The sequence below is a fragment of the Eretmochelys imbricata genome, chromosome 2, assembly GCF_965152235.1.
Source record: "Eretmochelys imbricata isolate rEreImb1 chromosome 2, rEreImb1.hap1, whole genome shotgun sequence".
Classification (NCBI taxonomy): Eukaryota; Metazoa; Chordata; order Testudines; family Cheloniidae; genus Eretmochelys; species Eretmochelys imbricata.
Genome location: NC_135573.1, coordinates 254,599,660 through 254,616,946, shown reverse-complemented (window position 1 = coordinate 254,616,946; position 17,287 = coordinate 254,599,660). Strand labels below are relative to the sequence as shown.

Here is a 17,287-nt window from a genome sequence, read left to right as displayed (position 1 = left end):
TCAGCAAGGGGTAATGCAATCTCCCTGAGAAACACCTTAGGAGAACAATGAGTTTTAAAACTGCTAAACTTCTTAACAGTTGCCCCAGCACTGCACTTCTCCCTCCCTGCTGAACTCCATTTCTATCTGTAAAATGGGGATAATGATGTTTGCCTCCTTTGTAAGCACTTCTGAGATCTATTGATGGAAAGCACTATAGAAAAACTAGGCATGGGTATAGGACTACACTGCAATTTCTGAGGTATTCATTAGATCTGCAACCCAAAAGAACGGTGTGAAGTCTGTGTAGCTTTGCCAGCATAGCTGTGTCCACACTAGGAATTCTTTGCTAGTATGCCAGTATTCCTGTAACAGTGAAGCACTCCTAGTGTATTCATAGCCTTCGCTCTTGCATAGAGCCCTAGACCTATTTCTTAAAAAACAGGTAAATATCCTACAGCTCAGGAGACTGAGGCAATTTGCCCAAGATCACAAGGCAGGTCAGTGGCACAGCCAGAGCTCCTGAATCCCAGTTCAGTGTCCTCTTCACTGCACTGTGCTGTGCTACCTGTGGGACTCACATTTAAAAGGTTGCAGGGTGCAGCATCAGCTATCCTGGTTACATTCACAATGTTGCCTAAACAGGGTTTGTCTACACAGGGAAATTGACCAGCCTCGCTATTCTGGAGTAGCTCAATTACACCATAATAAGGATGTTGGAATAGCTAATGCTGGTGCCACCTTCCCCCATGCAGACAAGGCCAGAGAGAATTTTCATGGGGAGAGGATCCCCCAGGGCTCCTACGCGCGCAGATGGGGCCTATGAGAAGAAGCTGTAATGGCCTCCCCTCCTCGCAAGAGAGGAGACACGAGCAGCGGGAGGAAACCTCGGCAAAGCAGGGCACGTCAGAAGAAGGGAAATGGCTCTTTCCTGGAGTCTGTCCCGTTCCGGCCGCCGCCCCACCTCTTTTTTTACCACGGCGAGGGCTGGGCCTCACCAGACCCCCACCCTCGGCCCTAGCCAGATGGCGCCCCCTAGGGGAGCGCAGAGATATAAGGCTAAGAGAGTTCACGTTCCCTGCACACGTGAGATACGTTCCCCGCACCCTTCGCCGCTTCCGGGCTTCCGTAGGGAGCCGGCTGCCCCGCCCCCCCGCTGACCGTGCGAACGCAGCGTAAACAAACGGCCGGGAGCCCGCCGCGTAGCGACAGGTGCACAGGTGAGCGATCCCCGGCGGGTGGGGGCGGGGCCTTCCCGCCCCTGGGAGAGACTCAGCCACGCGCTGGCGCAGCCGGGCCCCGCCCCCGCCCCCTCCTCAACTGTCCCCGCCCCCTACTGCCTCTGCCGCCGCGGGGGGACGCAGGCGCCGTGTTGCCCGGTGCCCCCTCCACACACACACACACGCGGCTCCTCCCCCTCCCCCTCCGGGAGGACCCCGCCCCGTGACCCACGGACCCTGCAAGGGGATCGCGGCACCGGCCACTGAGAAGCAGCCGCCGCTGGGGCCCAAGAGGGCAGCTGGGCTGGGGGCTCGTCTGCACTAGTAGAGGACGGGCCCATCGCTCGCTCCCCGCGAGTGGCTTTCCCGCTGTGACACCCGGTGTTAGGCAGGCAGGCGTGGTTAGGTTAGAAGTGGGGAGAGGCTTAGATGGGTGGGTAACCCTCCCCCCGCTCGGGGAGTGAGCTGCAGACCTGAGGTCTAGATGATGCTTAAAAATTAGATCAACACTTATGTGGCTCAGGGCTGCGACAGATTTCTTGCTCTGAGCGCCGCCCTTAGGTCGACCTAGGGCCCAGTGAATTCTTTCATCGATGTAGGTACTGCCTCTTGGCCCAGCTCTACGCTGCCTATAACTACGTGGCTCGGGGTGTGGAACATTCACACCCATAAGCGACACAGTTACACCGACCTAATTCCCCGTGTGAGCAGCGCCGGGTCGATGGGAGAGCTGCTCCCATCTACGTAGCTACCGCCTCTCCGGGAGCTGGAGGGCCTATGCTGACGGGAGAAGCCCTCCTGTTGGCCTAGGTAGCATCTTCACTGAACGCTGACAGCGCTGCTGGGGCAGTGTAAGTGTAGGCGAGCCCTTGGAAAGATGGATTAACCACATCAACGCAAATGCGCTTCGCATCACTCTTGGAAACGTCTGCACTGTGGCACTGTAGTGGTGCCCGTATGGTGGCTGTAGTGTAGACATAGTCTGAGCATTTTACTAGTGTATACAGGTCCTTACAGAGCATAGCATACTACCCTACTCTTACTATATTTGGATACTTTTTATTTAAAAATACACCCAACTTCTGGAACTGGTAGTACTTTTTAGCACGATAGCTGCATATCCTAAAGACAATGACAGTGCCATTCTCCCCCCCACCCAACCCCCCTAATAACTAATCTCTCATTTCCATTAGGCTTGACTCCGTGGCATGGTTAAGTAGATCAGTGCCACAAAGATCAAGCTGCATTTGATTATCTGCAAATGGTTACGGGCAGGATTAGCCACTGCCACAGAAAGGGAGAATGTAGAGCTATAATTATTTTAGTACTTACATACCTGTCTGCACTTATGAAATACCCATCACTGCTGTATCATTCTTTCACTGAGGCGGGGATGCTAGATTTGAAGGAGCAGTGGCTGTACAGGCCAGGCTTCTCTGGGAAAGTCCAGGTCTGCATGCCTAGTAGAGAATCTGCAGTGTATGAGTCCAAGTCCTTCCATGGAACTTCTAACATTAACCACCATGACACTACTGTGGTCTCTAGGTCCCAGGAGACCATGCCACATCAGCTTCCCCCTTGAGCTGGCCATGCCGCCTCACTTTGAGCAAAGCCCAAGTTATTGTGTTTTGCTCAGCCAGCTTTCACCACATAGCCCCTGCTGCCCTCCCTCTATGTGGCTGCCAAATCTCATTTCTTTACCCATTTGCTCTTGTGTGTCATCTAGAAGAGGGGAGCAACTGATTCTGTGACTGCTTTTTATTCATAAACATCTGATGTTACATTCAAAACATCCATTGGGAAATACCCCCACAGTTTTATTGAACACAGCTTTGGGAAATACCCCATAGCTTTTAGTGACGCATCACGAAAGTGAAAGTTGAATCATTCTAGGAACATTAATGTCGGACGATGGAGAGGTATGTCTAAATGTTTTATGAAGGATTCTGTTTTGAATACTGCAGTTTACTAGTCATGAATGAATATTAATAGTAAGATCAGAAAATGGCTCTCAACTTTCTGTTTAATAAACATGGATGATTTTTATAGGTTAAAAAGTTTGCTTGAACCTTTGCATTTACAAAAATGAAACTACTTTGTTTTTTATAGAGATATTCTTAAGATAATTTGTTAGAACAGGAGTAAAATACATTTAACTTAGGATTTTTCAGTCCCTTTTTTCTGTTTTAATAGTTTAATAAAAATCACAGCTAAGCTTGATTTACAAAACTATACCAAAAATTGTTGATAGTATAGCCACTGTATGTATGATCAGTTTTCAGATTCAGTTTGTATTTAAAATTCTGCACATTGATGTTAGTATATGCTCCAATGTGACAAGTATATTTTGAAGACTTAGGGAAATGGAAACTGTTACAAAAAGAACAGATCTGGAGTTTTAGTAAAACATCTAAAGGAGGTTTGCATGTAGATACAGTGTAACAATTTGAGATTTTTAATCTGGTCTCAACAAACGTCATAGTCTCTGTTACTTGGATAATTTATTATTTAGGGCAATATATGTTAAGTAAAATATCTGCTATAAAATGATTTCCAGAATTCAAAAAAGATAAAAATAGTAAATAATAATGGGGTAAATGAATTAAAAGCTGCCTAAAAAAGAATTGCTTGTGTGCAGATGAAAACATAGGGAGAAGAAAAGGAGTACTTGTGGCACCTTAGAGACTAACCAATTTATTTGAGCATAAGCTTTCGTGAGCTACAGCTCACTTCATCGGCCGATGAAGTGAGCTGTAGCTCACGAAAGCTTATGCTCAAATAAATTGGTTAGTCTCTAAGGTGCCACAAGTACTCCTTTTCTTTTTGCGAATACAGACTAACACGGCTGCTACTCTGAAACCTGTCATAGGGAGAAGACTGTATTAGTAATACCCCCAGTGCTTTATTCTTATGTGACTGTGTTAGGCCCTTTACTCTTAAGCCTGGAGAAGGGCTACTACAAAATAATAGAAACAAAACGGACAGGGCAGCTTACGTCAATTTCTGCACAATTTACTTTTCTATTTAAAAACAAAACAGTTTCTTGTCTTTGTGGTTGCAAATAAGCTTCCAAATGTCATCCAAGTGTAAATTGATTTAGTGTCGATCAGATTACAGGGAGACTGTCTCCTGGCAAGGGTAGCCTTTGCCTACAAGTTAGGTTTTTGTTTTTAGAAAGGGAGGACCTTTTCAAAATCAAATATTAATAGAAACGTTTCTAATTTTTTCCCCATTTCCCATGAACTGTTTCTAGCACTGCCCTAATATACAAGATCGGAAAGTGAAGCTATCTACAAGCAAAAGAGAAACTGATCAATCTATTTTTACCATCCGGTTTTAGAGAAATGAATGTGTAAATGCCAACATTTAAAAAAACTTTCCATGTAAGCTGAGGAATACTTTTTCTAAATAAGCTTGGGTGTCTAGGGTCCAAAAGTCACCCACCAGAAGCCTTCATGTGCATTCAGGTTTTTCCCTTGTATCTCCTCCATTTCTACCTCCTCCCTCTCTCCACTACCTTGGTTTCCTATTTTACCAGGATGTGACTCCTCTAACTTGGTAGGTCAATATTAGCTGTTCAAGAGTTTTACTCCCCCACCCCACCCCCGGGCCTGCTTTCACTCTGCCTGTTCTGGCTGAGGCAGAGATAGAGTGTTAGAGTCACAAAGCAATTTATTAACACAAAGTAAAGGTTGCCTGGCAGTATCTCATGCCTTTTTATAACATCAAATTCAGCAAAACATAACTCTTTATTTGCTGGTATTCAGAGGCTAAGTTACACACTAGTGCAACCTTAACTCTGCCCCTCCTGAGGTTGACAATAGCCACTGCGGAATTATCTGCATGCGCTTCAGCTGTCTTTGTTTTTTTAACATGTAGCTGTGTTGAATGATGGAGGGATTAGTGGGATAAATTTGTCAGAGCTGTGATTGTGATATGAGGTAATCTGCGGGGCCCTGCCCTTTGGGAGCAGAGTCTCTGAGTGCCTCTGCCTGCCCCTCACCTTGAGTGTGTACACTGAGGGATGCAGTTTGCCTCATTTCAGGGCTGAGTTGTGTAGAGTGTCAGTAGCTGTGCCCAGGATTGTCACCAGTGAAGTAGGATGCATGAGTGGTATGTGAGTGTTATAGTGGGTAAATGAAAGCATAGTAGTGGTAGATGAAATCCTGTTTGTTAGGGTGAAGCGGGAGGTGGAAAATGGATTAGGCATTTGAGTAGCAACATGCCCAGCAGTCATTCTCACGTATCAGCATAGAGCATGTGTAATTCATTATCTTTCAGAAAATACTTGGAGCCCTTTCTAAATTATCTGTACAAATTAGCAGGACACATTTCCCAAAAGTAGAAAAATCCCTCAACAAAGTCAGTTGCAGCATGACTAAAGGTCATTCTCAGGCTTCTGCCAAGGGTAGGGTTTGAATTTATAGTGTACGTGTGAAGCTCAGCTTCAGTGATATCTGCACTATGTCCCCTGGAGCCACCAAATTACTGTGACAATGGATTGCCTACACACCCTCATGCATAGACTTGCTGCACATGTGCGTTTCAATCTCTGGCTTGTGAGTTTTATCACATACTGTTCTAGGCAGCTGAACTCTTCCATATTATCTTTGTCAGTATTGCTTTGCCAAAGGGACAGTGGGTGCCAGGCACCAGCTGAGATAAAATGTCAAGTGAATGAGATCAGTGGGGGGACAAGTAGAGCCATGGTTTGAATTCCGGGTATGTGGAAAAAAGAAACAAAAAGAACCTGTTGATTTTGTAAAATGCTGGCTTTTTTGGAGGGCTGTATCTCAGGAACCCCATGCTGAAGTGACCCCAAATTTGGACCACTAACGCTAACCAGCACCCTCATGAGGCACAGAAATTTTCAAGACAAGCTGAGTAAGCGTGCCGATTTTAGAGTTGATCTTTACACAGAAAGTGCTGCTCGACCTTCAGTATAGCAGAGTTGGCACTTCAATATAATGAGTGTTCTGATTTGGTTCAGTGGGGGCGGGAGCTTAGCTGGTGTAATAGCCTCCTGCTTATCCAACCAGTGAGAGAGTGAACTCCAGCAGAGAGCAGGAATTGAAACTATTCCTTAGCTTCCTGCTGTTGCTACAAGCTGCCAACATTCCAGAATAGTAGCTAGATAGGTTAGTAAAGACAGAGCAGTCATGGCCAAAACCAGGACTGTTGGCAGTTAAGAAAATGGAGAAAAAATAGAACATGTATGGTTAAAAAAGTGATTTAAAAATTCTTTTAGTTTTTATAATCTAAGATGTCACTGGTAACCTAGAAAACATTGGGCCCTGGTCCTCCAGCTAGCTCTGTGGAGACCCAGGGGTTAACCTGCATGGAGCCAGCGGCAGGAGCAGGGTCTTTGGTTTTTTTAATATATTATTTTTAACCTATGAATTTTCCTTATAAACAGTGAAATTACAATAAAGAGAAGTATATAAAAGCAAACTAAAGAAAATACTGTACAATTGTTAGCAAATTTCCATCTCCAAGTTTAAATGAAATTTGCAGAGTTAGTTCATTTATTGGTTTGTTATTGTACTTCACTTGTTTGGTTATTTATATTTAAAAACTGCATTACTGATGTTTTGCTGGCAGCCGTTATCTTGCTGAAATCAACACTTGCCAACAAAGTTCCAGCCTCCTGTGCAACTGGCGTAATGAAAAGAAAAAATGTTAATGTTTAAATAGAAAAGTTTTCCCAATTATTCCATAATTATCAGAGCACAGTAAAAATTGAATTAGAATCTTTGTAAATTTGCTTTTAGTGTATTTTTAAAATACTATATTAAATGCAGTCTTCCTACGGAACTTTAAATAATACAGTGCATGTTCCCTGAGGCCCAAATCCTCAAAGATATTTAGGTGATTTAAGTAAAAATAGTGGGAGGTAGATGTCAAAATATCTTTGAGGATCTGGGCATGAGTTAAACAAGGTCTTTTGATTCATCAGAGAAACAACCATACAAACAGATTAATTAGTTTTTTCATTTTTCCTATTGTGTTTTGTATTAAAGAATGGCGCAAAAGAAATACCTTGCAGCAAAACTTAAAAACTGTTTAAGAGAAGACAAAATTCAGCTTTGGAAACCTCCATACACAAATGAAAATAAAGAAGCTGGTCTGGAGTTGAAGGTACGTATTCTGCCTCACTGTTCTGTGGTCATTTTTTTCACTTTTATTTCATACATGGCACATTTTACTATTTTATGTTTTACTAATGTATGTTCTTTTATTTTTCTGTTAGGAGCTTGCACAGAAATATTCAGCCAAGGTGAATCTCAGTGAAAATGAAACGGAGTGCATTCTTGAAGAAATAAGATGTGAAGCAATTGAGCGTGGAACAGGAAATGAAGCTTATAAGACAACAGGGGTTGCAAAACTTGAAGTGGTTTTGCCTCCTAAGATGAAAAAAGTAAGTCTGTATACATTAAAGTTATGAAAAGAAGCATAACTAAAATCTATAGTAAAGTCCATACAACTTTAATTCTGTATCTGATGCAAAACATTTCATTGGTGCAAAAAAGCTAAATCGGTTGGAGGAGGAGGGAATTCAGTTCAGTCATAAAACTATCTAGAAAAAAAATAAAGAAAACACATTGCAGCTTCTCCCTCTTTATGGTCATTCAGAAACAAATTCTGAATGGAGAAAAATGAACCAAATTTAACTTGATCTTTTCTGATCTCACCATCCAAGTTAAAAGTGAATGTATGGTGCTCATTCAGTTTTACAACTTATATAAAACATCTAAAATTGTCAGTATATGGGTATTGTTCTTTGTTTAATCACAGTTTTAATTATAAACAAAATCCTTATTTAGGCACAGTAAGTAACCCCAAAACAACACCATCTTTTGTCATGTAAAGGACACTTGTGACAACTGTCTTCACTAGGGCTGTCAATTAATCGCAGTTAACTCAAGCGATTAACGCAAAACAAATTAACTAGATTAAAAAAAGTCACGATTAAACAATAATAGAATGCCAATTTAAATATAAATATTTTGGATGTTTTCTGCATTTTCAAATATATTTATTTCAATTACAATACAGAATACAAGGTGTACAATGCTCGTTCTATATTTTTGTTTAAAATATTTGCGCTGTAAAAAAGATAAACCAAAGAAATAGTATTTTTCAATTCCTCATACAAGTACCATAGTGCAATCTCTTTATCGTGAAAGTGCAACTTACAAATGTTTACGTCGTCACCTGAAAGTGAGAACAGGCGTTCACATGGCATTGTTGTAGCTGGTGTTGCAAGGTATTTATGTGCCGGATATGCTGAACGTTCATATGTCCCTTCATGCTTCGACCACCATTCCAGAGGACATGCTTCCATGCTAAATTTAAATTTTGTATTCTCTTATTGTTTAACATTGTGATGATCACAACTATTTTTTTTAATCTTGTGATTAATTGAAATTTTTTTTAATTTAACTATGATATACCTGGGTAATACTGTAAACTATAAACTTAGCTACTTTAAATGGTAGGTGTCCGGCTTTTAATGATGCAACCTGCAGATGTGCTTGCATTGGTTAAACTATGGGTCAGCTAACTACTTTCCCAAACTAGCCATCTAAGGCAACTTAGGTTGAACTGGCTAAGTCCATTGCTTGAACTTGACACAGAGTGGAAAAAATAATTTGTGTAGTGTGTCTTGTACACTTGGCCATGTTACAAAACCACCAGATAGGTGACTCAGCATATTTGAGAACTTTTCTTCAAGAAATATCAGGTCAGAACTCTATTACTGTAAATGACTATATAGCTGGGTAGATGAGGACATCCATGGACACCATGCTCATGTGCCTGCCTGAAGTCAGCACTGTTAGTCCCTGGTTTTCACGGTTCCAGACAAAAATGACTAAATTTTCCTCAACATTTAAAAAAAAAACATCTTATTTTATAGACACACCAGTTGCAGCTCCATAGTTAAGGCTGAGTTCCACACTTTAAAGCAGGGATTTAAGCTCTTGTTTTATGTACAAAGAACAATTGCAATCTCTGTTTAAAAGAAAATTTACTCTGTTTTCTGAATGAATTTACTTTTGCAAGTAAATCTGTTGATATTTACTAAAAAAAGGATTATTTTTAAAAAACATTTAGCACCCTCTGTCAGACCTTTTCTTGTTCCAAATGATCTCAGCTCAGAAATTGTTTCTTGACTAGATCTGGTACAATGGATAGCTTTTTTTATTAAAGAACTTAGAATTAGTCTTCATGACTGAAAGTTTATCATTCAGCAGAGGCTGCACAATAATCTTCATAAAAATTAACAACAAACTCTTTCAAAGTGGCTGCAGTTTCCTATTTTTAATGTGATTGAGGCCACGGGTTGCTCTTAGTGGGGCTTGCCTGCATGGGGAAATTTACTGATCTATTTATGCAGCTAATAAAATTGTACCACTGTCATTATATTGGTATAATTCCTTTTGTTAGTCCCTAGACATTTTTATTCTGTAACATATAGTGATATAATTTCCCAGATAGACAGACCCTTAGCAAAGATGACCACCACCTCCATTCAGCAACTTTCTGTTTCCTGACTGCATCGTGGAGTGGATCAAGATCACTTCACTCCCACTGATAACAATAGAAGGCAGTTTCCATCACTGCTGAGGGCAGTCTGTGCTCTTATTCGTATTGACAACAATGGCGTCCATTTTGAAAGATGCAGTACTTAGTGTTTCTGAAGGAGATTTTATGTGCCAGCCTCTGCTGAAAGATAAACTTTTATGAAAAATATTGGGGGGGGGGAGGGGAATCTTAATGGTAAAACTTTATTTGAAAAAACTGTACTGGAATAGCTCTACTCAATGGCGAGTGCAGTCTGGGTGCAGGGTATGCACCCTAAACAACCTTAACTCTGCTCTGTAGCATCACTGTGAGGAAAAACAATCTAATATGTCTCTATCTAATCTGGGTCCACGAATGTTAATAGGCTTTAATTATAATCTGACTATTCTGTGGCATGACAAAAAAAGCAGAGTTAAGGTTGAGTGCCTTAATTGTGAATTTCAATAACTTGTTTGGATTTGAGTTAACCATAACTCTGAATTTCCTGGCTTTATAATGATTATTTGGGGATAATTACAGCATCCCTGTAAATCATTACTATGTGTACTCTCAACGTTACTGCTATTTTAACATAGTTTTTGTCTGGAAATAAAGAGAGAAATTGTGGCTGCTTTAAATTAGTTAATTAAGAAAATGCCCAAAGTACCTGTATACCATAACTTTTAAAAAATATTTACATTAGACCAGAAAAAACATGCTGGAGACTAAATTGATCATCACTGGCGAGGAACTGAGATCCCAGTAAGTATTATAACCTTTGTCTTTTTTCCCTTTTAAATGGTTAGTGTCCTCTTTTGGTTTTAGCTCATCGTGCTTTATTACAGTGTGTCCTAGATTGGGGATCTCAAACTTTCATAGGGTGGAGCACATCTTGATAGTGTGTGTCTCATGAACACATCTTCTTTATGACTATATAACATTGGTGTAGTTACTATGGCAATTGCTTACGTGGAAAAGTCTTGATTTAACATGAAGAAACAAGGTGAAAGGTTAGCACCACATGACAAGCTAGTTTGCCATGGACCACTATAGGCCATTAGTGGTCCATGGACATAGTTTGAGAATTGCCATTCTAAATCAGGTTTCAGAGTAACAGCCGTGTTAGTCTGTATTCGCAAAAAGAAAAGGAGTCCTTGTGGCACCTTAGAGACTAACCAATTTATTTGAGCATGAGGACTGGCCTGTCTCCCAAGATTTGTGAGAGTGTTGGGTCATCCTTTAGGATAGGTTGTAGATCCTTAATAATGCGTTGGAGGGGTTTTCGTTGGGGGCTGAAGGTGACGGCTAGTGGAGTTCTGTTATTTTCTTTGTTAGGCCTGTCCTGTAGTAGGTAACTTCTGGGAACTCTTCTGGCTCTATCAATCTGTTTCTTTACTTCCGCAGGTGGGTATTGTAGTTGTAAGAAAGCTTGACAGAGATCTTGTAGGTGTTTGTCTCTGTCTGAGGGGTTGGAGCAAATGCGGTTGTATCGCAGAGCCGTGACAGCTAACCTGGTGGCTGAACTTTGTGACTTTGTCCTTACCCATAACTATTTCACATTTGGGGACAATGTATACCTTCAGATCAGCGGCACTGCTATGGGTACCCGCATGGCCCCACAGTATGCCAACATTTTTATGGCTGATTTAGAACAACGCTTCCTCAGCTCTCGTCCCCTACTCTACTTGCGCTATATTGATGACATCTTCATCATCTGGACCCATGGAAAAGAAGCCCTTGAAGAATTCCACCATGATTTCAACAATTTCCATCCCACCACCAACCTCAGCCTGGTCCAGTCCACACAAGAGATCCACTTCCTGGACACTACAGTGCTAATAAACAATGGTCACATAAACACCACCCTATACCGGAAACCTACTGACCGCTATTCCTACCTGCATGCCTCCAGCTTTCACCCTGACCACACCACACGATCCATCGTCTACAGCCAAGCTCTGCGATACAACCGCATTTGCTCCAACCCCTCAGACAGAGACAAACACCTACAAGATCTCTGTCAAGCTTTCTTACAACTACAATACCCACCTGCGGAAGTAAAGAAACAGATTGATAGAGCCAGAAGAGTTCCCAGAAGTTACCTACTACAGGACAGGCCTAACAAAGAAAATAACAGAACTCCACTAGCCGTCACCTTCAGCCCCCAACGAAAACCCCTCCAACGCATTATTAAGGATCTACAACCTATCCTAAAGGATGACCCAACACTCTCACAAATCTTGGGAGACAGGCCAGTCCTTGCCTACAGACAGCCCCGCAACCTGAAGCAAATACTCACCAACAACCACATACCACACAACAGAACCACTAACCCAGGAACTTATCCTTGCAACAAAGCCCGTTGCCAATTGTGCCCACATATCTATTCAGGGGACACCATCACAGGGCCTAATAACATCAGCCACACTATCAGAGGCTCGTTCACCTGCACATCCACCAATGTGATTTATGCCATCATGTGCCAGCAATGCCCCTCTGCCATGTACATTGGTCAAACTGGACAGTCTCTACGTAAAAGAATAAATGGACACAAATCAGATGTCAAGAATTATAACATTCATAAACCAGTCGGAGAACACTTCAATCTCTCTGGTCACGCAATCACAGACATGAAGGTCGCTATCTTAAAACAAAGAAACTTCAAATCCAGACTCCAGCGAGAAACTGCTGAATTGGAATTCATTTGCAAATTGGATACTATTAATTTAGGCTTAAATAGAGACTGGGAGTGGCTAAGTCATTATGCAAGGTAGCCTATTTCCTCTTGTTTTTTCCTACCCCCCCCCCCAGATGTTCTGGTTTAACTTGGTTTTAAACTTGGAGAGTGGTCAGTTTGGATGAGCTATTACCAGCAGGAGAGTGAGTCTGTGTGTGTATGGGGGTGGGTTTTTGGAGGGGGGTGAGGGAGTGAGAGAACCTGGATTTGTGCAGGAAATGGCCTAACTTCATTATCATGCACATTGTGTAAAGAGTTGTCACTTTGGATGGGCTATCACCAGCAGGAGAGTGAATTTGTGTGGGGGGGTGGAGGGTGAGAAAACCTGGATTTGTGCTGGAAATGGCCTAACCTGATGCTCACTTTAGATAAGCTATTACCAGCAGGACAGTGGGGTGGGAAGAGGTATTGTTTCATATTCTCTGTGTATATATAAAGTCTGCTGCAGTTTCCACGGTATGCATCTGATGAAGTGAGCTGTAGCTCACGAAAGCTCATGCTCAAATAAATTGGTTAGTCTCTAAGGTGCCACAAGGACTCCTTTTCATTCTAAATCAATAACTACTAGAGCTTCTGAGATTATAAAGTGTTTTCCCTTACAATATATGCCATGTACGGATGCCTTCCAACTACTTGGTCTATCCTGTCCACTTTCCTGGCTGCTCTGCTCTCCCCTTCTCAATACTTTGGGCTTCTGTTTTTCTGGGTTCATTGATTTCATTTTTCAGGGTTTATTTTTAGCAATTTTTGAGTTTCATGTGAATGCCCCAAAATCAGGTTTTTTGGGGGAATTTCTCTTTATATATACTGCAATGAGTAATGTATATTATTTACATTACTCATTACATAAGATATACTGTAGTAAATACTCTTTGCATTGTTCCCTATTGCAGTTTAACACAGTACTGTTTAAAGCACACTGTGGGACCTTTAGTGCACACCAGCGGGGTCTATGTGGACCAATTAATGAGCCACACATTAGTGCCCTTTAGAAATCACATCCCTGTAGTTTGCATTACTGTTTAATGTAGACAAGCCCTTAGATACAAGGAATGATTTCTACTGTTTTTCCATTGTTTATTGGATAAACATGTTTTTTTTTCTTTTTATTGGGGGTGTTCTATTGCTGTTTATTGATTCAAATCTAAAATCAGAAACCATATCAATAACCTCTCTTCTCCTCACTTGCTATGGTGAGTTTGTGTCCAGTTACTAATAATGTAATTTTATCTTCAAGCAGACTTATAGTAAAAGTTTGAAGCCAGTTACAAATATATAACATTTTAATTTTTATTGCAATATGTTGCCAAAATATTTCATATCAAAATGAGACAAGAAGTTATTTATACTTTGGAATTAACTACTTTATTTCACAGGATTGCACAGATGAATGGATTTCAAGAAAAATGTATCAAAATAATTATAAATAAGAAGCAGCTTGACCTTGGTATGTATCACCAATTGAACATATGTTTTATTTATTTTGTAATTATGTCTTTCTTAGAAATCATCTTTCTTGTAATTTTGTCAGTCGCAGAAACAATATTAATAGCAGGGAAATAAGAGCTAGAGCGGTTCGCAAACTGTGGGTCGGGACCCCAAAGTGGGTCTCGACCGTGTTTTAATGGGGTCACCAGGTCTGGCGTAGACTTGTTGGGGCCCACCGCCTGGAGCTGAGTGAGGCTCAGGCTTTGGCCTCAGCCCTAGGTGGTGGGTCCAGGTTACAGGCCCCCACCCAGGACTGAAGCCCTTGGGCTTCAACTTTGGCCTCCCCCACGCCAGGACAGTGGGGCTCAGGCTTTGACCCACCTCCACCCAAGGCAGCGAGGCTTCGGTCCCTTCCCCCCCACCCCCCCCAGTCATGTAGTAATTTTTGTTGTCAGAAGGGGTTTGCAGTGCAATGAAGTTTGAGAACCTCTGAGCTAGGCAATAACAGCAGTCATGCTTGTTAAGTTCTACTCTAAAGGAAGGCTGAGATATTGTGATGGTCAAAATCAAAGGAGAGAATTATGGAAGAGGACAGCTTTGTGTGTTTTAAAAGCTCAATGTGCCACATTCTCAGATTTAAATCACATAATTTACCAAAACCTCATGCTGTAAAGTGACATGTTCTAAACTTTTCTCTGTTATCTTTGCCATCTTTCTTGATTTGCAAGACATTTGTGTGAACAGAAGCTTTGTCTTTACAAATTAACGTTCTTCTGTTCATTCATTCATTGATGTCCTAAATTCAGTGTCTAAGACACATTTAGCTACCTTGGAAGAAATCATGGTGTAAATGGAGAGAAAGGGTGGACCAATGGTTAGGGCAGTAGCTTGGGCCATCAGGAACCTGGGTTCAGTTTCCTGCCCCCTTTTATCACAGACTTCCTGTGTGACCCTGGGTCTTAGTCTCTCTGTGCCTCAGTTCCCCCATCTGTGAAACAGGGATAAAAGCTCTTTCCTACCTCACAGGAGTGTTGTGAGCATAAATACATTTAAAAAGATTGTCAGATGTCTGACGTGTTTTCCCCCGATGTGCCACTTGGAACTGGGGTACTACTGAGTATGCTTGACCCACGATCCTGGGCTCTCTTTACACTACTGATGAGGCAAGCCAGCCAAGCCCTCCCTCAGGCTTCAGACTGCACTTAACCAGCACACATACAGGTAGGGACACACCCAACTGCAGCTTTACACACAAATGCTGAGATCAGCTCTGCCTGGGAAGGCTCAGCTAAAGAACTGCCCAGTACTCCAGTGACCCCTCTGGAGTGAAAACCCAAAATTAGAGAACTGTACAGCATAAGCATGTGAAATTTGCCTCCTCCCCCAAGGTGGAGAGATATGCAACAGCGTTTTTGCCCCCCAGTTATGAATTCCACACTCTGGGTTTTACACAAAACAAAAACAAGTTTATTAACTACAAAAGATAGATTTTTAAGTGATTATAAGGGATAGCAAACAGATCAAAACAGATTACCTAGCAAATAACACCAACACACAATCTAAGCTTAATATACTATAGAAACTGGTTATAAACAGCAAATTCTTACCCTAAATATTGTTCTAGGCAGATTGCAGAGATTCTTGAAGACCCTTGCTTGCAGCTTAAAACTCCAGATATTCCTTTCACAGGTCAGAAACCCTCTAGTCTGGACTCAGCCCTCCCCCCTCACCCCCCAGCTCAGTCTCTGTTTCTCAGTTGTTTTCAGCTGCCATCTTTCTTGGGCAGGGAGTTAGTGAAGAACAAGCCACAATGATAAGGAGGACTTGTGGCACCTTAGAAACTAACCAATTTATTTGAGCATAAGCTTTCGTGAGCTTCAGCTCACTTCATCAGATGCATACTGTGGAAAGTGTAGAAGATCTTTTTATACACACAAAGCATGAAAAAATACCTCCTCCCACCCCACTCTCCTGGTGGTAATAACTTATCTAAAGTGACCACTCTCCTTACAATGTGTATGATAATCAAGGTGGGCCATTTCCAGCACAAATCCAGGGTTTAACAAGAACGTCTGGGGGGGGGGGGGGTAGGAAAAAACAAGGGGAAATAGGTTATCTTGCATAATGACTTAGCCACTCCCAGTCTCTATTCAAGCCTAAGTTAATTGTATCCAATTTGCAAATGAATTCCAATTCAACAGTTTCTCGCTGGAGTCTGGATTTGAAGTTTTTTTGTTGTAATATAGCAACTTTCATGTCTGTAATCGCGTGACCAGAGAGATTGAAGTGTTCTCCGACTGGTTTATGAATGTTATAATTCTTGACATCTGATTTGTGTCCATTTATTCTTTTACGTAGAGACTGTCCAGTTTGACCAATATACAGGGCAGAGGGGCATTGCTGGCACATGATGGCATATAGGAGGAGAGTGGGTTTGTTGGGAGGGGGGGAAGCTGAGAAAACCTGGATTTTTGCTGGAAATGGCCCAACTTGATTATCATATACATTGTAAGGAGAGTGATCACTTTAGATAAGCTATTACCAGCAGGAGAGTGGGGTGGGAGGAGGTATTTTTTCATGCTTTGTGTGTATAAAAAAGATCTTCTACACTTTTCACAGTATGCATCCGATGAAGTGAGCTGTAGCTCACGAAAGCTCATGCTCAAATAAATTGGTTAGTCTAGGTGCCACAAGTACTCCTTTTCTTTTTGAGAATACAGACTAACACGGCTGTTACTCTGAAACCACAATGATGTCACTCCCCTGCCTTAAATAGTTTTTGCATATGACTGGAATCCTTTGTCTCCCAGTGTGGTTCCCACTCCCAGTTAGTGGAAAAATACTAGTATTATCATGGAGTCCAGTACCAGGTGACTTGGTCACATGACCCTCCAGCCATAACTCAGAGGCTGTTTGTAGCATCCGCAGAAAGACTTTTCAGTGGGTGATTAGCATCTTCAAAGACCTATTGTTTTCCCTAATGGCCCTTCCCAATGGGCCATTCAGACTGATTACATTCTGTCCAGTGGGCGTTCCCCAGGTGTAAACACATTTGTAATAGATGCATAGACAATATTCTTAACTTCAGATACAAAAATGATACATACATACAAATAGGATAATCATGTTCAGTAAATCATAACCTTTTCAATGATACCTCACATGACCTATCTGTTATAAAATATCAAAGTTATGCCATAATCATATCATATATAATAATATCTCTATGAAGAATATGGGGGTGTAGTGTGACAAGATGCTCAGATGCTACAGTAATGGGAGCCATATGAGTATGTTAGATACATAGATAGACAAACACAGAACTGTCTCATCACTTTGGTTCCAATTTTTTTCCCTT

General features: G+C 41.7%; 1 protein-coding gene across 3 annotated transcripts in view; it reads left to right on the top strand.

The window, feature by feature from the left end:
• The first annotated feature begins 1,098 nt into the window (after positions 1-1,098).
• NUB1 (negative regulator of ubiquitin like proteins 1) overlaps positions 1,099-17,287 on the top strand; it is a 35,325-nt gene continuing 19,136 nt past the window's right edge. The window contains exons 1-6 of one of the 3 annotated variants that reach the window (XM_077808404.1): positions 1,099-1,199; positions 2,926-3,118; positions 7,220-7,337; positions 7,450-7,617; positions 10,468-10,526; positions 13,878-13,948. In XM_077808404.1, coding sequence (XP_077664530.1) covers positions 3,111-3,118; positions 7,220-7,337; positions 7,450-7,617; positions 10,468-10,526; positions 13,878-13,948 — 424 coding nt within the window. In that variant the 5' untranslated portion in view covers positions 1,099-1,199; positions 2,926-3,110. Of the gene's footprint in view, positions 1,200-2,925; positions 3,119-4,739; positions 4,758-7,219; positions 7,338-7,449; positions 7,618-10,467; positions 10,527-13,877; positions 13,949-17,287 lie in introns of those variants that run through there. The other 2 variants (XM_077808405.1, XM_077808406.1) reach the window with 2 other exon arrangements.